This window comes from Pristiophorus japonicus, chromosome 2 (genome assembly GCF_044704955.1).
Source record: "Pristiophorus japonicus isolate sPriJap1 chromosome 2, sPriJap1.hap1, whole genome shotgun sequence".
Lineage (NCBI taxonomy): Eukaryota > Metazoa > Chordata > Chondrichthyes > Pristiophoridae > Pristiophorus > Pristiophorus japonicus.
The window spans coordinates 628,031-651,828 of record NC_091978.1 but is presented as its reverse complement, the minus strand read 5'-3'; the positions used below and the strand labels follow the sequence as shown (position 1 = coordinate 651,828).

The following is a 23,798-nucleotide window of genomic DNA, read 5'->3' as shown; positions in this document are numbered from 1 at the left end:
CACTAGATTGATCCCTGGGATGAGAGGGCTATCCTATGAGGAGAGATTAAGTAGATTGGTCAGGGAGTTATCCCCTGTGTCCTGGGGCCAATATTTATCCCTCAATCAACATAACAAAAACAGGTGATCTGGTCATTATCACATTCCTGTTTGTGGGAGCTTGCTGTGCGCAAATTGGTTGCCACGTTTCCCACATTACAACAATGACTACACTCCAAAAGTACTTCATTGGCTGTAAAGCGCTTTGAGACCAGTGGTTATGAAAGGTGCTATCGAAATGGAAGTCTTTCTTTCTTATACATTCTGGCCTTTAGAAGAATGAGAGGTGATCTCTTTGAAACATATAACATGTAGATGCTGGGAGGCTGTTTCCCCTGGCTGGAGGGTCGAGATCTAGGGAGAATAGTTTCAGGATAAGAGGTCAGCCATTTAGAACTGAAAGAGAAACTTCTTCACTCAGAGGGTTGTGAATCTTTGGAATTGTGGGAGCCTAACGGGCGGGAGGTCAGTTGCACCACTCAGCCGTCCGCTGACGTCAGCAGGCGGTTCCTGGGGGCTCCTACTCCCGCCCGAAAGTGGCACTGGGCGGAGCTTCAGGAGGAATGTCGGTGGGAGTGGGCGGCAGTGGACAGTGAGGTGCTGAAAATCGGACCCTATAATTCGAGGTGTAACCATTCTTTAACTGCTTGTTCTGCAGTGCCACACTGATTCTCCTCATCCCACCTTTGTTTTCTTCGTACTCATCTTGTTGCAGCAATTTCCAGTCCCTGAATTTATGTCATATTCGCACAGCAGAGGAGTAGACCCACGCCATTCAGTCTCCCAAAGTGGCACACATGCTGTACCCCGAAACAATTCAATCTCCCCTTCACCGGCTCTACTCCAAGGAGAACTTCGAAACAGGAATTATGGGGAGGAGAGCAAACTGAATTTAAAAACATGTTTTTAATTCATGTGGATGTCGAGTTTCAGCTAAAGAACCTTTTTCCAAGAAGTTGGAAGTAGGTAGTAGTGGTGCACCACAGGGTTCAGTTCTGTGTAACTTCTGTTCACTGTAAACATTAACCCCCTGAACAGTACCCGTGCTGTATCCCTGAACAGTACAAGTGCTGTACCCCTGAACAGTACCCACGCTGTACCTGAACAGTACCCGTGCTGTACCCCTGAACAGTACCCACGCTGTACCCCTGAACAGTACCCACGCTGTACCTGAACAGTACCCATGCTGTACCCCTGAACAGTACCCACGCTGTACCTGAACAGTACCCGTGCTGTACCCCTGAACAGTACCCATGCTGTACCCCTGAACAGTACCCACGCTGTACCTGAACAGTACCCATGCTGTACCCCTGAACAGTACCCATGCTGTACCTGAACAGTACCCACGCTGTACCCCTGAACAGTACCCATGCTGTACCCCTGAACAGTACCCGTGCTGTACCCCTGAACAGTACCCACGCTGTACCCCTAAACAGTACCCGTGCTGTACCCCTGAACAGTACCCGTGCTGTACCCCTGAACAGTACCCGTGCTGTACCTGAACAGTACCCGTGCTGTACCCCTGAACAGTACCCGTGCTGTACCTGAACAGTACCCGTGCTGTACCCCTGAACAGTACCCACGCTGTACCCCTGAACATTACCCGTGCTGTACCTGAACAGTACCCGTGCTGTACCCCTGAACAGTACCCACGCTGTACCCCTGAACAGTACACGTACTGTACCCGAACAGTACCCACGCTGTACCTGAACAGTACCCATGCTGTACCTGAACAGTACCCGTGCTGTACCTGAACAGTACCCATGCTGTACCCCTGAACAGTACCCGTGCTGTACCCCTGAATTGTATCCGTGCTGTACCCCTGAACAGTACCCACGCTGTACCTGAACAGTACCCATGCTGTACCTGAACTGTACCCGTGCTGTACCCCTGAACAGTACCCGTGCTGTACCCCTGAACAGTACCCACGCTGTACCTGAACAGTACCCGTGCTGTACCCCTGAACAGTACCCGTGCTGTACCCCTGAACAGTACCCGTGCTGTACCTGAACAGTACCCATGTTGTACCTGAACAGTATCCGTGCTGTACCTGAACAGTACCCGTGCTGTACCCCTGAACAGTACCCATGCTGTACCCCTGAACAGTACCCGTGCTGTACCCCTGAATTGTATCCGTGCTGTACCCCTGAACAGTACCCACGCTGTACCTGAACAGTACCCATGCTGTACCTGAACTGTACCCGTGCTGTACCCCTGAACAGTACCCGTGCTGTACCCCTGAACAGTACCTGTGCTGTACCTGAACAGTACCCATGCTGTACCTGAACAGTATCCGTGCTGTACCTGAACAGTACCCGTGCTGTACCCCTGAACAGTACCCATGCTGTACCCCTGAACAGTACCCATGCTGTACCCCTGAACAGTACCCGTGCTGTACCCCTGAACAGTACCTGTGCTGTACCTGAATAGTACCCGTGCTGTACCCCTGAACAGTACCCGTGCTGTACCTGAACAGTACCCATGCTGTACCTGAACAGTATCCGTGCTGTACCTGAACAGTACCCGTGCTGTACCCCTGAACAGTACCCGTGCTGTACCCCTGAACAGTACCCGTGCTGTACCCCTGAACAGTACCCGTGCAGTACCCCTGAACAGTACCCGTGCTGTACCTGAACAGTACCCGTGCTGTACCCCTGAACAGTACCCGTGCTGTACCCCTGAACAGTACCCGTGCTGTACCTGAACAGTACCCGTGCTGTACCCCTGAACAGTACCCATGCTGTACCTGAACAGTACCCATGCTGTACCTGAACAGTACCCGTGCTGTATCCCTGAACAGTACCCGTGCTGTACCCCTGAACAGTACCCGTGCTGAAGATGAACAGTACCCGTGCTGTACCCCTGAACAGTACCCGTGCTGTACCTGAACAGTACCCGTGCTGTACCCCTGAACAGTATCCGTGCTGTACCCCTGAACAGTACCCATGCTGTACCCCTGAACAGTACCCGTGCTGTACCTGAATAGTACCCATGCTGTACCCCTGAACAGTACCCATGCTGTACCTGAATAGTACCCGTGCTGTACCCCTGAACAGTATCCGTGCTATACCTGAACAGTACCCGTGCTGTACCCCTGAACAGTACCCATGCTGTACCCCTGAACAGTACCCGTGCTGTACCTGAACAGTACCCGTGCTGTACCCCTGAACAGTAGCCGTGCTGTACCCCTGAACAGTACCCATGCTGTACCCCTGAACAGTACCCGTGCTGTACCTGAACAGTACCCGTGCTGTACCCCTGAACAGTACCCATGCTGTACCTGAACAGTACCCGTGCTGTAACCCTGAACAGTACCCGTGCTGTACCTGAACAGTACCCGTGCTGTACCTGAACAGTACCCGTGCTGTACCCCTGAACAGTACCCGTGCTGTACCCCTGAACAGTATCCGTGCTGTACCCCTGAACAGTACCCATGCTGTACCCCTGAACAGTACCCGTGCTGCACCTGAACAGTACCCGTGCTGTACCCCTGAACAGTACCCGTGCTGTACCCCTGAACAGTACCCGTGCAGTACCCCTGAACAGTACCCGTGCTGTACCTGAACAGTACCCGTGCTGTACCCCTGAACAGTACCCGTGCTGTACCTGAACAGTACCCGTGCTGTACCCCTGAACAGTACCCGTGCTGTACCCCTGAACAGTACCCATGCTGTATCCCTGAACAGTACCCGTGCTGTATCCCTGAACAGTACCCACGCTGTACCCCTGAACAGTACCCGTGCTGAAGATGAACAGTACCCGTGCTGTACCTGAACATTACCCGTGCTGTACCCCTGAACAGTATCCGTGCTGTACCCCTGAACAGTACCCGTGCTGTACCCCTGAACAGTATCCGTGCTGTACCCCTGAACAGTACCCATGCTGTACCTGAACAGTACCCGTGCTGTACCTGAACAGTACCCGTGCTGTATCTGAACAGTACCCATGCTGTACCCCTGAACAGTACCCGTGCTGTACCCCTGAACAGTACCCATGCTGTACCCCTGAACAGTACCCATGCTGTACCACTGAACAGTACCCATGCTGTACCTGAACAGTACCCGTGCTGTACCCCTGAACAGTACCCGTGCTGTACCTGAACAGTACCCGTGCTGTATCCCTGAACAGTACCCGTGCTGTACCTGAACAGTACCCGTGCTGTACCCCTGAACAGTACCCATGCTGTACCTGAACAGTACCCGTGCTGTACCCCTGAACAGTACCCATGCTGTACCTGAATAGTACCCATGCTGTACCCCTGAACAGTACCCATGCTGTACCTGAACAGTACCCGTGCTGTACCTGAACAGTACCCGTGCTGTACCTGAACAGTACCCGTGCTGTACCTGAACAGTATCCGTGCTGTACCTGAATAGTACCCATGTTGTACCTGAACAGTACCCATGTTGTACCTGAACAGTATCCGTGCTGTACCCCTGAACAGTACCCATGTTGTACCTGAACAGTACCCGTGCTGTACCTGAACAGTACCCGTGCTGTACCTGAACAGTATCCGTGCTGTACCTGAACAGTACCCATGCTGTACCTGAACAGTACCCATGTTGTACCTGAACAGTATCCGTGCTGTACCCCTGAACAGTACCCGTGCTGTACCTGAATAGTACCCATGCTGTACTCCTGAACAGTACCCATGCTGTACCTGAACAGTACCCACGCTGTACCCCTGAACAGTACCCGTGCTGTACCTGAACAGTACCCATGCTGTACCTGAACAGTATCCGTGCTGTACCTGAACAGTACCCGTGCTGTACCCCTGAACAGTACCCATGCTGTACCCCTGAACAGTACCCATGCTGTACATGAACAGTACCCGTGCTGTACCTGAACAGTACCCATGCTGTACCTGAACAGTACCCGTGCTGTATCTTAACAGTACCTGTGCTGTACCCCTGAACAGTACCCATGCTGTACCTGAACAGTACCCGTGCTGTACCCCTGAACAGTACCCGTGCTGTACCTGAACAGTACCCGTGCTGTACCTGAACAGTACCCGTGCTGTACCCCTGAACAGTACCCGTGCTGTACCTGAACAGTACCCGTGCTGTACCCCTGAACAGTACCCGTGCTGTATCCCTGAACAGTACCCGTGCTGTATCCCTGAACAGTACAAGTGCTGTACCCCTGAACAGTACCCACGCTGTACCTGAACAGTACCCGTGCTGTACCCCTGAACAGTACCCACGCTGTACCCCTGAACAGTACCCACGCTGTACCTGAACAGTACCCGTGCTGTACCCCTGAACAGTACCCGTGCTGTACCTGAACAGTACCCGTGCTGTACCCCTGAACAGTACCCGTGCTGTACCCCTGAACAGTACCCATGCTGTATCCCTGAACAGTACCCGTGCTGTATCCCTGAACAGTACCCACGCTGTACCCCTGAACAGTACCCGTGCTGAAGATGAACAGTACCCGTGCTGTACCTGAACATTACCCGTGCTGTACCCCTGAACAGTATCCGTGCTGTACCCCTGAACAGTACCCGTGCTGTACCCCTGAACAGTATCCGTGCTGTACCCCTGAACAGTACCCATGCTGTACCTGAACAGTACCCGTGCTGTACCTGAACAGTACCCGTGCTGTATCTGAACAGTACCCATGCTGTACCCCTGAACAGTACCCGTGCTGTACCCCTGAACAGTACCCATGCTGTACCCCTGAACAGTACCCATGCTGTACCACTGAACAGTACCCATGCTGTACCTGAACAGTACCCGTGCTGTACCCCTGAACAGTACCCGTGCTGTACCTGAACAGTACCCGTGCTGTATCCCTGAACAGTACCCGTGCTGTACCTGAACAGTACCCGTGCTGTACCCCTGAACAGTACCCATGCTGTACCTGAACAGTACCCGTGCTGTACCCCTGAACAGTACCCATGCTGTACCTGAATAGTACCCATGCTGTACCCCTGAACAGTACCCATGCTGTACCTGAACAGTACCCGTGCTGTACCTGAACAGTACCCGTGCTGTACCTGAACAGTACCCGTGCTGTACCTGAACAGTATCCGTGCTGTACCTGAATAGTACCCATGTTGTACCTGAACAGTACCCATGTTGTACCTGAACAGTATCCGTGCTGTACCCCTGAACAGTACCCATGTTGTACCTGAACAGTACCCGTGCTGTACCTGAACAGTACCCGTGCTGTACCTGAACAGTATCCGTGCTGTACCTGAACAGTACCCATGCTGTACCTGAACAGTACCCATGTTGTACCTGAACAGTATCCGTGCTGTACCCCTGAACAGTACCCGTGCTGTACCTGAATAGTACCCATGCTGTACTCCTGAACAGTACCCATGCTGTACCTGAACAGTACCCACGCTGTACCCCTGAACAGTACCCGTGCTGTACCTGAACAGTACCCATGCTGTACCTGAACAGTATCCGTGCTGTACCTGAACAGTACCCGTGCTGTACCCCTGAACAGTACCCATGCTGTACCCCTGAACAGTACCCATGCTGTACATGAACAGTACCCGTGCTGTACCTGAACAGTACCCATGCTGTACCTGAACAGTACCCGTGCTGTATCTTAACAGTACCTGTGCTGTACCCCTGAACAGTACCCATGCTGTACCTGAACAGTACCCGTGCTGTACCCCTGAACAGTACCCGTGCTGTACCTGAACAGTACCCGTGCTGTACCTGAACAGTACCCGTGCTGTACCCCTGAACAGTACCCGTGCTGTACCTGAACAGTACCCGTGCTGTACCCCTGAACAGTACCCGTGCTGTATCCCTGAACAGTACCCGTGCTGTATCCCTGAACAGTACAAGTGCTGTACCCCTGAACAGTACCCACGCTGTACCTGAACAGTACCCGTGCTGTACCCCTGAACAGTACCCACGCTGTACCCCTGAACAGTACCCACGCTGTACCTGAACAGTACCCATGCTGTACCCCTGAACAGTACCCACGCTGTACCTGAACAGTACCCGTGCTGTACCTGAACAGTACCCGTGCTGTACCCCTGAACAGTACCCATGCTGTACCCCTGAACAGTACCCATGCTGTACCTGAACAGTACCCACGCTGTACCCCTGAACAGTACCCATGCTATACCCCTGAACAGTACCCGTGCTGTACCCCTGAACAGTACCCACGCTGTACCCCTAAACAGTACCCGTGCTGTACCCCTGAACAGTACCCGTGCTGTACCCCTGAACAGTACCCGTGCTGTACCTGAACAGTACCCGTGCTGTACCCCTGAACAGTACCCGTGCTGTACCTAAACAGTACCCGTGCTGTACCCCTGAACAGTACCCACGCTGTACCCCTGAACATTACCCGTGCTGTACCTGAACAGTACCCGTGCTGTACCCCTGAACAGTACCCACGCTGTACCCTTGAACAGTACACGTACTGTACCCGAACAGTACCCACGCTGTACCTGAACAGTACCCATGCTGTACCTGAACAGTACCCGTGCTGTACCTGAACAGTACCCATGCTGTACCCCTGAACAGTACCCGTGCTGTACCCCTGAATTGTATCCGTGCTGTACCCCTGAACAGTACCCACGCTGTACCTGAACAGTACCCATGCTGTACCTGAACTGTACCCGTGCTGTACCCCTGAACAGTACCCGTGCTGTACCCCTGAACAGTACCCACGCTGTACCTGAACAGTACCCGTGCTGTACCCCTGAACAGTACCCGTGCTGTACCTGAACAGTACCCGTGCTGTACCTGAACAGTACCCGTGCTGTACCTGAACAGTACCCGTGCTGTACCCCTGAACAGTACTCATGCTGTACCCCTGAACAGTACCCGTGCTGTACCCCTGAACAGTACCCGTGCTGTACCCCTGAATTGTATCCGTGCTGTACCCCTGAACAGTACCCACGCTGTACCTGAACAGTACCCATGCTGTACCTGAACTGTACCCGTGCTGTACCCCTGAACAGTACCCGTGCTGTACCCCTGAACAGTACCTGTGCTGTACCTGAACAGTACCCATGCTGTACCTGAACAGTATCCGTGCTGTACCTGAACAGTACCCGTGCTGTACCCCTGAACAGTACCCATGCTGTACCCCTGAACAGTACCCATGCTGTACCCCTGAACAGTACCCGTGCTGTACCCCTGAACAGTACCTGTGCTGTACCTGAATAGTACCCGTGCTGTACCCCTGAACAGTACCCGTGCTGTACCTGAACAGTACCCATGCTGTACCTGAACAGTATCCGTGCTGTACCTGAACAGTACCCGTGCTGTACCCCTGAACAGTACCCGTGCTGTACCCCTGAACAGTACCCGTGCAGTACCCCTGAACAGTACCCGTGCTGTACCTGAACAGTACCCGTGCTGTACCCCTGAACAGTACCCGTGCTGTACCCCTGAACAGTACGCGTGCTGTACCTGAACAGTACCCGTGCTGTACCCCTGAACAGTACCCATGCTGTACCTGAACAGTACCCATGCTGTACCTGAACAGTACCCGTGCTGTATCCCTGAACAGTACCCGTGCTGTACCCCTGAACAGTACCCGTGCTGAAGATGAACAGTACCCGTGCTGTACCCCTGAACAGTACCCGTGCTGTACCTGAACAGTACCCGTGCTGTACCCCTGAACAGTATCCGTGCTGTACCCCTGAACAGTACCCATGCTGTACCCCTGAACAGTACCCGTGCTGTACCTGAATAGTACCCATGCTGTACCCCTGAACAGTACCCATGCTGTACCTGAATAGTACCCGTGCTGTACCCCTGAACAGTATCCGTGCTATACCTGAACAGTACCCGTGCTGTACCCCTGAACAGTACCCATGCTGTACCCCTGAACAGTATCCGTGCTATACCTGAACAGTATCCGTGCTGTACCCCTGAACAGTACCCATGCTGTACCTGAATAGTACCCGTGCTGTACCCCTGAACAGTATCCGTGCTATACCTGAACATTACCCGTGCTGTACCCCTGAACATTACCCGTGCTGTACCCCTGAACAGTAGCCGTGCTGTACCCCTGAACAGTACCCATGCTGTACCCCTGAACAGTACCCGTGCTGTACCTGAACAGTACCCGTGCTGTACCCCTGAACAGTACCCATGCTGTACCTGAACAGTACCCGTGCTGTAACCCTGAACAGTACCCATGCTGTACCTGAACAGTACCCGTGCTGTACCTGAACAGTACCCGTGCTGTACCTGAACAGTACCCGTGCTGTACCTGAACAGTACCCGTGCTGTACCCCTGAACAGTACCCGTGCTGTACCCCTGAACAGTATCCGTGCTGTACCCCTGAACAGTACCCATGCTGTACCCCTGAACAGTACCCGTGCTGTACCTGAACAGTACCCGTGCTGTACCCCTGAACAGTACCCGTGCTGTACCCCTGAACAGTACCCGTGCAGTACCCCTGAACAGTACCCGTGCTGTACCTGAACAGTACCCGTGCTGTACCCCTGAACAGTACCCGTGCTGTACCTGAACAGTACCCGTGCTGTACCCCTGAACAGTACCCGTGCTGTACCCCTGAACAGTACCCATGCTGTATCCCTGAACAGTACCCGTGCTGTATCCCTGAACAGTACCCACGCTGTACCCCTGAACAGTACCCGTGCTGAAGATGAACAGTACCCGTGCTGTACCTGAACATTACCCGTGCTGTACCCCTGAACAGTATCCGTGCTGTACCCCTGAACAGTACCCGTGCTGTACCCCTGAACAGTATCCGTGCTGTACCCCTGAACAGTACCCATGCTGTACCTGAACAGTACCCATGCTGTACCACTGAACAGTACCCATGCTGTACCTGAACAGTACCCGTGCTGTACCCCTGAACAGTACCCGTGCTGTACCTGAACAGTACCCGTGCTGTATCCCTGAACAGTACCCGTGCTGTACCTGAACAGTACCCGTGCTGTACCCCTGAACAGTACCCATGCTGTACCTGAACAGTACCCGTGCTGTACCCCTGAACAGTACCCATGCTGTACCTGAACAGTACCCGTGCTGTATCTGAACAGTACCCATGCTGTACCCCTGAACAGTACCCGTGCTGTACCCCTGAACAGTACCCATGCTGTACCCCTGAACAGTACCCATGCTGTACCACTGAACAGTACCCATGCTGTACCTGAACAGTACCCGTGCTGTACCCCTGAACAGTACCCGTGCTGTACCTGAACAGTACCCGTGCTGTATCCCTGAACAGTACCCGTGCTGTACCTGAACAGTACCCGTGCTGTACCCCTGAACAGTACCCATGCTGTACCTGAACAGTACCCGTGCTGTACCCCTGAACAGTACCCATGCTGTACCTGAATAGTACCCATGCTGTACCCCTGAACAGTACCCGTGCTGTACCTGAACAGTACCCGTGCTGTACCTGAACAGTACCCGTGCTGTACCTGAACAGTATCCGTGCTGTACCTGAATAGTACCCATGTTGTACCTGAACAGTACCCATGTTGTACCTGAACAGTATCCGTGCTGTACCCCTGAACAGTACCCATGTTGTACCTGAACAGTTCCCGTGCTGTACCTGAACAGTACCCGTGCTGTACCTGAACAGTATCCGTGCTGTACCTGAACAGTACCCATGCTGTACCTGAACAGTACCCATGTTGTACCTGAACAGTATCCGTGCTGTACCCCTGAACAGTACCCGTGCTGTACCTGAATAGTACCCATGCTGTACTCCTGAACAGTACCCATGCTGTACCTGAACAGTACCCATGCTGTACCCCTGAACAGTACCCGTGCTGTACCTGAACAGTACCCATGCTGTACCTGAACAGTATCCGTGCTGTACCTGAACAGTACCCGTGCTGTACCCCTGAACAGTACCCATGCTTTACCCCTGAACAGTACCCATGCTGTACATGAACAGTACCCGTGCTGTACCTGAACAGTACCCATGCTGTACCTGAACAGTACCCGTGCTGTATCTTAACAGTACCTGTGCTGTACCCCTGAACAGTACCCATGCTGTACCTGAACAGTACCCGTGCTGTACCCCTGAACAGTACCCGTGCTGTACCTGAACAGTACCCGTGCTGTACCTGAACAGTACCCGTGCTGTACCCCTGAACAGTATCCGTGCTGTACCTGAACAGTACCCGTGCTGTACCCCTGAACAGTACCCGTGCTGTACCCCTGAACAGTACCCATGCTGTATCCCTGAACAGTACCCGTGCTGTACCCCTGAACAGTACCCGTGCTGTACCTGAACAGTACCCATGCTGTACCTGAACAGTACCCGTGCTGTATCCCTGAACAGTACCCGTGCTGTACCCCTGAACAGTACCCGTGCTGAAGATGAACAGTACCCGTGCTGTACCCCTGAACAGTACCCGTGCTGTACCCCTGAACAGTATCCGTGCTGTACCCCTGAACAGTACCCGTGCTGAAGATGAACAGTACCCATGCTGTACCCCTGAACAGTATCCGTGCTGTACCCCTGAACAGTACCCATGCTGTACCCCTGAACAGTACCCGTGCTGTACCTGAATAGTACCCGTGCTGTACCCCTGAACAGTACCCATGCTGTACCTGAACAGTACCCGTGCTGTACCCCTGAACAGTATCCGTGCTGTACCTGAACAGTACCCGTGCTGTACCCCTGAACAGTACCCATGCTGTACACCTGAACAGTACCCATGCTGTACCTGAACAGTACCCGTGCTGTACCTGAACAGTACCCATGCTGTACCTGAACAGTACCCGTGCTGTACCTGAACAGTACCCGTGCTGTACCCCTGAACAGTACCCATGTTGTACCCCTGAACAGTACCCATGCTGTACCTGAACAGTACCCATGCTGTACCTGAACAGTACCCGTGCTGTACCCCTGAACAGTACCCGTGCTGTACCCCTAAACAGTACCCGTGCAGTACCCCTGAACAGTACCCGTGCTGTACCCCTGAACAGTACCCGTGCTGTACCCCTGAACAGTACCCGTGCTGTACCTGAACAGTACCCGTGCTGTACCCCTGAACAGTACCCGTGCTGTACCCCTGAACAGTACCCATGCTGTACCTGAACAGTACCCGTGCTGTACCTGAACAGTACCCGTGCTGTACCCCTGAACAGTACCCGTGCTGTACCCCTGAACAGTACCCATGCTGTATCCCTGAACAGTACCCGTGCTGTACCCCTGAACAGTACCCGTGCTGTACCTGAACAGTACCCATGCTGTACCTGAACAGTACCCGTGCTGTACCCCTGAACAGTACCCATGCTGTACCTGAACAGTACCCGTGCTGTACCCCTGAACAGTACCCGTGCTGAAGATGAACAGTACCCGTGCTGTACCCCTGAACAGTACCCGTGCTGTACCCCTGAACAGTATCCGTGCTGTACCCCTGAACAGTACCCGTGCTGTACCCCTGAACAGTACCTATGCTGTACCCCTGAACAGTACCCATGCTGTACCACTGAACAGTACCCATGCTGTACCTGAACAGTACCCGTGCTGTACCCCTGAACAGTACCCGTGCTGTACCTGAACAGTACACATGCTGTACCCCTGAACAGTACCCGTGCTGTACCCCTGAACTGTATCCGTGCTGTACCAGAACAGGACCCGTGCTGTACCTGAACAGTACCCGTGCTGTACCCTGAAAAGTACCCGTGCTGTACCTGAATAGTACCCGTGCTGTACCCCTGAACAGTACCCGTGCTGTACCTGAATAGTACCCATGCTGTACCCCTGAACAGTACCCATGCTGTACCTGAACAGTACCCGTGCTGTACCTGAACAGTACCCGTGCTGTACCTGAACAGTATCCGTGCTGTACCTGAACAGTACCCATGCTGTACCTGAATAGTACCCGTGCTGTACCTGAACAGTACACACGCTGTACCTGAACAGTTCCCGTGTTGTACCTGAACAGTACCCATGCTGTACCCCTGAACAGTACCCGTGCTGTATCCCTGAACAGTACCCGTGCTGTACCCCTGAACAGTACCCGTGCTGTACCTGAACAGTACCCGTGCTGTACCCCTGAACAGTACCCGTGCTGTACCCCTGAACAGTACCCATGCTGTACCCCTGAACAGTACCCATGCTGTACCTGAACAGTACCCGTGCTGTACCCCTGAACAGTACCCGTGCTGTACCTGAACAGTACCCATGCTGTACCCCTGAACAGTACCCGTGCTGTACCCCTGAACAGTACCCGTGCTGTACCCCTGAACAGTTCCCATGCTGTACCCCTGAACAGTACCCGTGCTGTACCCCTGAACAGTACCCGTGCTGCAACCCTGAACAGTACCCATGCTGTACCCCGGAACAGTACCCATGCTGTACCCCTGAACAGTACCCGTGCTGTACCTGAACAGTACCCATGCTGTACCCCTGAACAGTACCCGTGCTGCACCTGAACAGTACCCGTGCTGCACCTGAACAGTACCCGTGCTGTACCCCTGAACAGTACCCGTGCTGTACCCCTGAACAGTACCCATGCTGTACCTGAACAGTACCCGTGCTGTACCCCTGAACAGTACCCGTGCTGTACCCCTGAACAGTACCCATGCTGTACCTGAACAGTACCCATGCTGTACCCCTGAACAGTACCCGTGCTGTACCTGAACAGTACTCGTGCTGTACCTGAACAGTACCCATGCTGTACCTGAACAGTACCCGTGCTGTACCCCTGAACAGTACCTGTGCTGTACCCCTGAACAGTACCCATGCTGTACCTGAACAGTACCCATGCTGCACCTGAACAGTACCCGTGCTGTACCTGAACAGTACCCGTGCTGCATCTGAACAGTACCCGTGCTGTACCCCTGAACAGTACCCATGCTGTACCTGAACAGTAGCCGTGCTGTACCCCTGAACAGTACCCGTGCTGTACCCCTGAACAGTACCCGTGCTGTACCTGAACAGTACCCGTGCTGTACCTGAACAGTACCCGTGCTGTACTTGAACAGTAACCATGCTGTACCCCTGAACAGTACCCATGCTGTACCCCTGAACAGTACCCATGCTGTACCTGAACAGTACCCGTGCTGTACCCCTGAACAGTACCCGTGCTGTACCTGAACAGTACCCGTGCTGTACCCCTGAACAGTACCCATGCTGTACCTGAACAGTACCCACGCTGTACCTGAACAGTACCCGTGCTGTACCCCTGAACAGTACCCGTGCTGTACCTGAACAGTACCCGTGCTGTACCCCTGAACAGTACCCATGCTGTACCTGAACAGTACCCGTGCTGTACCTGAACAGTACCCATGCTGTACCCCTGAACATAATGATTTGTACTTCAGAATATTTCTTAATTCTCGGTATTTTTGGAAGTACAGAGGTACTGAGACTTAAACTGTAACTGTTCTTCCTCACCTGAAGCAGTTCCTTGAGGATTTAAAGTAGCTCCTTTAATCTTGGTGTCCCAATCAGCTTCTGGTGAGTGATCTGTGGATCCGTACTCGGGGACAGCTAACAACGTCCCACTTCTGAGAGCAAACACATCATCACCGGGAGTATCTTCATTGTCTGCTGCTGAAAGATTTAAAAGCTGGCACCAGGTCTGCAAAATTAAACACACACTGCTGGAAAACATTGTGAATAGTCACAACCTGTTCCGCTCCACCTCAAAGTACTCTCCCTCAACTAACACATTTTCTCTGCCCGTCTTCCTTGGCACAACTTCTTGCTCTGCCAGTCTGCCTCTGTCTCAGCTTGTTTTTGATTGTGCCAGCCTGTGGTTCATGTGAGAGAAAACTTTGTAACCGCCCCAGCCTTCTCCAGGAAGTAGGAGGAGGAAGTGAAACACAGAACTGTGAACAGGAGGCAGTGTTGAACAAGTTGGGGCAGGACTAAGGACAGACAGTGCATTCTGCTGGTACAGGTAGGTCCGAAAACTGGACATTTTTGAGAAATTCCCATTTGATATTCAGTAAAATAAAATACAGAATTATTGTCCAAAAACCAACAGGCTGGACTAGTTATCGGCTTCACTGCTATGTTTTAAATGGCGGTGATCAGTCCAAACCTTGCCGAATGACCCTCGACATGGCCCGACTTGACCCACGCCAGCATTACTACTTGGTCTGTCTCGGTAGCATAAGTACACTGTCGGCCAAAAGGGACGTTAGGGGTTTGTGATCTGTCTCCAGCTCAAATTTCCTGCCAAACAGGTACTGGTGCATTTTCTTTACTGCAAATACACATGCGAGCGCCTCCTTTTCTACCATCCCGTAGCCCCTTTCTGCCTGGGACAGACTCCTGGAGGCATAAGCTACCGGCTGTAACTGACCCTTGACATTGACATGCTGCAACACACACCCGACACCATAGGACGACGCATCGCACGTTAACACAAGTTTCTTACATGGGTCATATAGTGTTAACAGATTGTTGGAACATAACAAATTGCGTGCTCTATTAAAAGCCCTTTCCTGGCTGTCCCCCCAGACCCATTTGCGACCTTTGCGTAGGAGCACGTGTAGCGGCTCTAGCAGCGTGCTCAATTTGGGAAGAAAGTTACCAAAATAGTTCAGGAGCCCCAGGAATGAACACAGCTCTGTCGTGTTACGGGGTCTGGGTGCTCTCTGGATCGCTTCCGTCTTGGATGCAGTAGGGCTGATCCCGTCTGCTGTTACCCTCATCCCCAGGAATTCTACCTCTGGAGCTAGGAAGACGCACTTCGCCTTTTTCAGTCGCAGCCCTACCCGGTCCAGTCTGTGTAGCACCTCCTCCAGGTTGTGGAGGTGTTCTTCAGTATCGTAACCCGTGATGAGGATGTCGTCCTGAAAAACCACCATCCCTGGAATCGACTTGAGGAGGCTTTCCATACTTCATTGGAAGATCGCGGCGGCCGAGCGAATCCCGAACAGACATCTGTTGTACTCAAACAACCCCTTGTGTGTCGTGATGGTGGTCAGCTTCTTCGACTCACTCGCCAGCTCCTGGGTCATGTAAGCTGAGGTCAGGTCCAATTTTTTTTAAAGTTTGCCACCGGAAAGCGTTGCAAAGAGGTCCTCGGCTCTCAGTAGCGGGTACTGGTCTTGGAGTGACACCCGATTGATGGTGGCCTTGTAATCACCACATATCCTGACCGACCCATCCGCCTTGAGCACCGGCACAATCAGGCTCGCCCAGTCACTGAATTCGACTGGCGAGATGATGCCTTCCCTCAGCAGGCGGTCCAATTCGCCTCCTATCTTTTCCCACATCACGTACGGCACCGCTCTGGCCTTGTGATGTACTGGCCTGGTGTCCGGGTTTATGTGAATCACTACCTTGGCCCCCATGAAAGTGCCAATGCCGGGTTGAAATAATTAGTCAAATTTGTCCAGGATCTGTGAGCATGATACTCGCTCCACAGAGGAAATTGCATTGACATCACTCCATTTCCAGTTCATGACAGCAAGCCAACTCCTCCCCAGTAGTGCGGGACCGTCCCCTGGGACAATCCAGAGTGGCAACCTGTTCTCCAAATCTTTGTGGGTCACGACTACCGTGGCGCTGCCTAGCACCGGAATGATCTGCTTTGTGTAAGTCTGTAGCTGTGCGTCAATCGGCGATAATTTTGGCCTCCTGGCCTTGGATGCCCACAACTTTTCGAACTGTTTGATACCCATCAGGGGCTGGCTGGCACCCGTGTCTAACTCCATTGATACTGGGATGCCACTGAGGAGCACTTTCATCATTATCGGTGGTGTCCTGGTGTATGAACTATATACGTGCTCCACATGAACTCGCTGAACTTCAGCTTCCAGCGATTTCCCCCAGCATTCATTTCTGCAATTTCTGCAGGTATTTTGCTCACCTCTGCAAATTCCGGCTGAGTGTGTGCCTTCACGCCTCCAACATGAGTTGCGGTTTGAAACAAAAGGTCCCTTGCCAGTCGATCGTCCCTGACTGCCCCTGTTATTGTCCTTGAGTGCACCATTAACAGGTGTTGATGGCCCCATTACTGGCCGCATTGCCCCTTGCAATGGCATGAATCGCTGTTCAGCTTGCCATTGCCTGTGTCGAATTCCCCCTCTGGGTTCGACTACATGTTGGGGCATGCCCGACTGCCCTTGTCTGCCTGGAGAACTGTGTGCTGCTTTAACAATGTTGAATCTCTTTCCCAACCTTTCCTTAACACAGTACCTCTCGTCTGTTCTGCTAGTGGCCATGCTCGCGTGGTTTAAATCCCAGTTTCTCGTCGCCATTGATACGTCCTTACTATACAGTATAAATGCACACGAGGCCCATGCTTGAGAGAAGGTCAGTCTGTGACATGTCCTTTATTCCTTAGCACTCAAGTGCAGGAAGTGGGTGGAGCTTCCCCTTTTATATCTGAAGGTCTAGGTTAGGAGTGTCTCCCACAAGTTCACCACCTAGTGGTCAGTGTTCTCACTGTGTACAACTTAGGTCAGTTTATACATGGGTTACAATGCTGGTTGAATACATGACAAGACGCTGTACCTGTAAATTGCAAACTCCAACAGCACAGATACAGAAAGCACAGAGGTAGGCTTCTGGCACCAAGGGAGTTGTCATGTATTTAACCATCTTGCAATGACATAGTCATGTAACTGTAACTCATGTACACTGTACCTGTACCCTAGAAATGCACACCCTGACCACAGGGGGTGAACTTGCGGGAGACACTCCTCACCTGGGTTTCCAGGTATAAAAGGGGAGGTCCCACCCAGGGTCAGTACTCCTTGGTCCTGGGAATAAAGGTGAAGGTCACAGAGTGACCGTGTCTGATATATATATGCCTCGTGTGAGTTTGTAGTAAGGTACAGGGACACTACAGGAGTGATGCATTATCAGAGGTGCCATCTTTTGGAGTGAAACTCGACATTGCCTACAGGGTTACTTATCCCTACTGGGAGTTGGAGGGTGGGGGCGGGATCCTGGCAGAGTTCCTGCTGCCAAGGGAGAGCTCACCAAGTGAAGTAAGGGAAATGGAGTGGGGCAGCAACAGAACACATGCACCAATACACAATGGGGCGGAAGAGACCCAAAGACAGGCTGGTTGCAGTGTTTGTAAGCCAAGACCCAGACCTACAAAGAATCTGGTAACAGAACCAGAGGGGAGATGAGGAGATTTTTTACGCAGCGAGTAAAGGTATGTGGAAGCAGATTCGATCATAAATTTCAAAAGGGAGTTGGACAAATACTGCAAGGGCAAAAATTTGCAGGGCTATGGGGAAAGAGCAGGGAGAGTGAGAGACTAATTAGATAGCTCTACTAATGAGGCGGTACAGGCACGATGGATCAAATGGCCTCTTTCTGTGCTGTAACATTCTATGATTCTACTAAATGAAGAGCGGGCTTCCCTTTGGAAGAAGAGAGGGCCTGTAACTCTGCATTTTGTCCCGTGCCACTCCACCATCACTGACACAACCCAGAGCTGTCACATTCCTCACGTTGGAACATTCTCCTTTGGCCCCATGCCTGGCTAATTCCCTGCTCACCCGCAAAACCCTTCACCTAAACTCCCTCGCTGACCCATTCCTGCATTCACTTCCTGTGACTTTTCTCTCACTTTCTGCTGAGTGCCCTTGGACCCCCTGTGAAACACTGTGGGACAGACTGTTATACCAGAGAGCAGTGCTGGGACAGCTCGTCATTTCAAATGTTCTGAATATTTTGTGTTGTCAGCAATTTTTCTTTTTCTTTCCATTTACCAGAATTTGCAGCTTAATCAATCCCTCTCCTCAGCGATCAGTTTGTGCAATCTCACTGACTGCAGGTTACACAATGTTATACATAAGAACTTAAGAAATAGCAGCAGTTAGCCTAACATCTGTGGTTGGGAAAATGCTGGAATCCATTATTAAAGAAGCAGTAGTGGGACATTTGGAAAAGCAAAATTCAATCAAGCAGAGTCAGCATGGTTTTATGAAGGGGAAATCATGTTTGACAAATATCCTGGAGTTCTTTGAGGATATAACGAACACGGTGGATAAAGGGGAAGCAGTGGATGTGGTGTATTTGGATTTCCAGAAGACATTTGACAAGGTGCCACATAAAAGGTTACTGCACAAGATAAAGGTTCACAGGGTTTGGGTAATATATTAGCATGGATAGAGGATTGGCTAACTAACAGAAAACAGAAAGTCGGGATAAATGGTTCATTATCTGGTTGGCAAACAGTGACTAGTGGGGTGCCACAGGGATCGGGGCTCAACTATTTACAATCTATATTAATGACTTGGATGAAGAGGCCGAATGCAATGTAGCCAAGTTTGCTGATGATACAAAGATGGGTGGGAAAGCAAATTGTGGGACACAAAAAATCTGCAAAGGGATATAGATAGGCTAAGTGATTGGGCAAAAATTTGACAGATGGAGTATAATGTGGGAAAATGTGAGGTTATCCACTTTGGCAGAAAAAATAGACAAGCAAATTATAATTTAAATGGAGAAAATTGCAAAGTGCTGCAGTACAGAGAGACCTGGGGGTCCTTGTGCATGAAACACAAAAAGTTAGTATGCAGGTACAGCAAGTGATCAGGAAGGCAAATGGAATGTTGGCCTTTATTGCAAGGGGGATAGAGTATAAAAGTAGAGAAGTTCTGCTACAACTATACAGGGTATTGGTGAGGCCACACCTGGAGTACTGTGTACAGTTTTGGTCTCCGTATTTAAGGATGGATATACTTGGATTGCCCATTGTTCAGAGAAGGTTCACAAGGTTGATTCCGGAGATGAGGGAGTTGACTTATGAAAATAGGTTGAGTAGGTTGGGCCTATACTCATTGGAGTTTAGAAGAATGAGAGGTCATCTTATTGAAATATATGAGGGGGCTCAACAAGATGGATGCAGAGAAGATATTTCCATTCATAGGGGAAACTAAAACTAGGGGGCATAGTCTCAGAATAAGGGGCCGCCCCTTTAAAACTGAGATGAGGAGGAATTTCTTCTCTCAGAGGGTTGTAAATCTGTGAAATTCTTTGCCCCAAAGAGTTGTGAAGGCTGGGTCATTGAATATATTTAAGGTGGAGATAGATTTTTTAATGATAAGGGAAAAAGGCTTATGGGGAGTGGGCAGGGAAGTGGAGCTGAGTCCATGATCAGATCAGCCATGATCTTATTAAATGGCAGAGCAGGCTCGAGGGGGTCAAATGGCCTACTCCTATTTCTTATGTACTCACCAATCTACCTGTCGCAGATGCATCTGTCCATGACAGCATTGGTATCACTTGTGGAGACGAAGTCTCGTCTTCATGCTGATCATGTTGTGTGGCATTGTGGGCCATCAGCAGCAGCAGAACTGTATCCCACCACAATCTGTAACCTCATGGCCCAACATATCCCTCACTCTACCATTACCATCAAGCCTGGGGACCAGCCCTGGTTCAATGAGCAGTATAGAAGAGCATGCCGGGAGCAGCACCAGCCAAACCTAAAAATGGGTTACCAACCTGGGGAAGCTGCAACACAGAACGACACACGCATGCTAAACAGCGATCCCACAACCAATGGATCAGATCAAAGTTCTGCAGTCCTCCCACATCCAGGCGTTAATAGTGCTGGACCATTAAGCAACTGCCGGGTGGAGGAGGCTCCATGACCATCCCCATCCTCAATGATGGCAGAGCCCAGCAGGCGAGTGCAAATGACAAGGCTGAAGTGTTTGCAACCACCTTCAGCCAGAAATGCCAAATGCACGATCCAAATGAGGTCCACCTGAGGTCCCCACCATCACAGAAGCCAGTCTTCAGCCAATTCAGTTCGCTCCATGTGATATCAAGAAACGGCTGAGCGCACTGGATAAAGCAAAGGCTATGGGCCCTGACAACATCCTGGCTGTCGTACTGAAGACGTGGCTCCAGAACTAGCCGAGCCTCTTGCCAAGCTGCACAAAGCTGGAGGGTAGCTAATGTAACACCACTTTTTAAAAAGGGAGAGAGAAAGCGGGTAATTATAGACCAGTTAGTCTGACATCAGTAGTGGGGAAAATGTTGGAATCAATTATTAAAGATGAAATAGCAGCACATTTGGAAAGCAGTGACAGGATCGGTCCAAGTCAGCATGGATTTATGAAAGGGAAATCATGCTTGACAAATCTTCTGGAATTTTTTGAGGTTGTAACTAGTAGTGTGGGGACAAGGGAGAACCAGTGGATGTGGTGCATTTGGACTTCCAAAAGGCTTTTGACAAGGTCCCACACAAGAGATTGGTGTGCAAAATCAAAGCACATGGTATTGGGGGTAATGTACTGACGTGGATAGAGAACTGGTTGGCAGACAGGAAGCAAAGATTCGGGATAAACGGGTCCTTCTCAGAATGGCAGGCAGTGACTAGTGGGGTGCCGCAAGGTTCAATGCTGGGACCCCAGCTCTTTACAATATACATTAATGATTTGGATGAAGGAATTGAGTGTAATATCTCCAAGCTTGCAGATGACACTAAACTGGGTGGCGGTGTGAGCTGTGAGGGGGATGCTCAGAGGCTGCAGGATGACTTAGACAGGTTAGGTGAGTGGACAAATGCATGGCAGATGCAGTATAATGTGGATAAATGTGAGGTTATCCACTTTGGGGGCAAAAACGCGAAGACAGAATATTATCTGAATGGCGGCAGATTAGGAAAAGGGGAGGTGCAACGAGATCTGGGTGTCATGGTTCATCAGTCATTGAAAGTTGGCATACAGGTACAGCAGGCGGTGAAGGCGGCAAATGGTATGTTGGCCTTCATAGCGAGGGGATTTGAGTATAGGAGCAGGGCGGTCTTACTGCAGTTGTACAGGGCCTTGGTGAGGCCTCACCTGGAATATTGTATTCAGTTTTGGTCTCCTAATCTGAGGGAGGACGTTCTTGCTATTGAGGGAGTGCAGCGAAGGTTCACCAGACTGATTCCCGGGATAGCAGGACTAACATATGAGGAGAGACTGGATCAACTGGGCCTTTATACACTGGAGTTTAGAAGGATGAGAGGGGATCTCATAGAAACGTATAAAATTCTGACGGGACTGGACAGGTTAGATGCGGGTAGAATGTTCCCGATGTTGGGGAAGTCCAGAACCAGGGGACACAGTCTTAGCATAAGGGGTTGGTCATTTAGGATTGCGATGAGGAGAAACTTCTTCACTCAGAGAGTTGTTAACCTGTGGAATTCCCTGCCGCAGAGAGCTGTTGATGCCGGTTCATTGGATATATTCAAGAGGGAGTTAGATATGGCCCTTATGGCTAAGGGGATCAAGGGGTATGGAGAGAAAGCAGGAAAGGGGTACTGAGGTGAATGATCAGCCATGATCTTATTGAATGGTGGTGCAGGCTCAAAGGGCTGAATGGCCTTCCCCTGCACCTATTTTCTATGTTTTCATGTTTCTATGTTTATAACACTGTGAATGTTTAAAAATGTATAGAGACATTGAAGTTGAGAACGTGGGAATTGTATAGGGACAGTATAAGCTAACAAAGAATTCATGGAGGAATAGCCATGACATCTCAGACTCGAGACTGCGAAATGTTACAACGCTAACACATATTGAAACAAAACCCACAGCTTGCAGAAAAACCTCAAGGTCTTATTAAATCATGTTATTAACCTGAAACATTAACAGAAGGTCTTTGTTTAAAATCAGACCATACTTAGGTCGGCTTATGAGTGGACAAAGGGAAAGAGGGATCAAAAGAGATAGACTGAACTAGGATGTCACTCTAGCCCTATCTTGTTATCTTTTGCCGAAAATGTATAACCATCGTGCCTTTACAATGTAACGTCACTTTGTCCGTAGGAAGTGGGTGCATTCGAACAAACTTGCATTCCTTCTGTCTGATAAAGTCCCCGATCGGGATTTGCTTTTTAAATAAAAGCTTGCTTTGTTTAAAGCACAAACGGTATTCGTTTCAGTAATTTTGCTGAACCAGATTGAGGTAAAAGAATCCAAGAATCAACAACACTGGCATCTATCCGACAATGTGGAAAACTGCCCAGTCCAGTCCACAAAAAGCAGACAAATCCAATCTGGCCAATTACCTCCGCATCAGTCTACTCTCAATCATCAGCAAAGTGATGGAAGGTGTCGTTGACAGTGCTATCAAGCAGCACTTACTCACCAATAACCTGCTCACTGATGCTCAGTTTGGGTCCCGCCTGGACCACTCAGCTCCAGACCTCATTACAGCCTTGGTCCAAACATGGACAAAAGAGCTGAATCCCAGAGGTGAGGTGAGAGTGACTGCCCTTGACCTCATCTGACCAAGTGTGGCATCAAGAAGCCCTAGAAAACTGAAGTCAATGGGAATTCGGGGGAAAACTCTCCAGTGGCTGGAGTCATACCCAGCACAAAGGAAGATGGTTGTGGTGGTTGGAGGTCAATCATCACAGCCCCAGGACATCGCTGCAGGAGTTCCTCAGGGCAGTGTCCTAGACCCAACCATCTTCAGCTGCTTCATCAATGACCTTCCCTCCATCATAAGGTCAGAAATGGGGATGTTCGCTGATGACTGCACAGTGTTCAGTTCCATTCACAGCCCCTCAGATAATGGAGCAGTCCGTGCCACATGCTGCAAGACCTGGACAACATTTAGGCTTGGGCTGATAAGTGGCAAATAACATTCGTGCCACACAAGTGCCAGACAATGACCATCTCCAACAATCGAGTCTAACCACAGTCCTTTGACATTCAACAACATTCCCATCGCCGAATCCCCCACCATCAACATCCTGGGGGTCACCATTGACCCGAAACTTAACTGGACCAGCCACATAAATACTGTGGCAACAAGAGGCTGGGTATTCTGTGGCAAGTGTCTCACCTCCCAACTCCCAAAGCCTTTCCACCATCTACAAGGCACAAAGGAGTGTGATGGAACACTC

At 51.0% G+C, this 23,798-nt stretch overlaps 2 protein-coding genes across 2 annotated transcripts in view; one reads left to right on the top strand and one right to left on the bottom strand.

The window, feature by feature from the left end:
* The window catches only part of LOC139228282 (disintegrin and metalloproteinase domain-containing protein 19-like), a 268,077-nt gene extending 253,242 nt beyond the window's left edge, over nt 1-14,835 (bottom strand). The window contains exon 1 of the mRNA XM_070859466.1: nt 14,363-14,835. Coding sequence (XP_070715567.1) covers nt 14,363-14,582 — 220 coding nt within the window. The 5' untranslated portion in view covers nt 14,583-14,835. The remainder of the gene's footprint in view (nt 1-14,362) is intronic.
* A 19-nt stretch (nt 14,836-14,854) lies between these two features.
* The window catches only part of nop56 (NOP56 ribonucleoprotein homolog), a 44,370-nt gene continuing 35,426 nt past the window's right edge, over nt 14,855-23,798 (top strand). The window contains exon 1 of the mRNA XM_070866411.1: nt 14,855-14,870. The gene's annotated coding sequence lies outside the window, so the exon portion shown is untranslated. The remainder of the gene's footprint in view (nt 14,871-23,798) is intronic.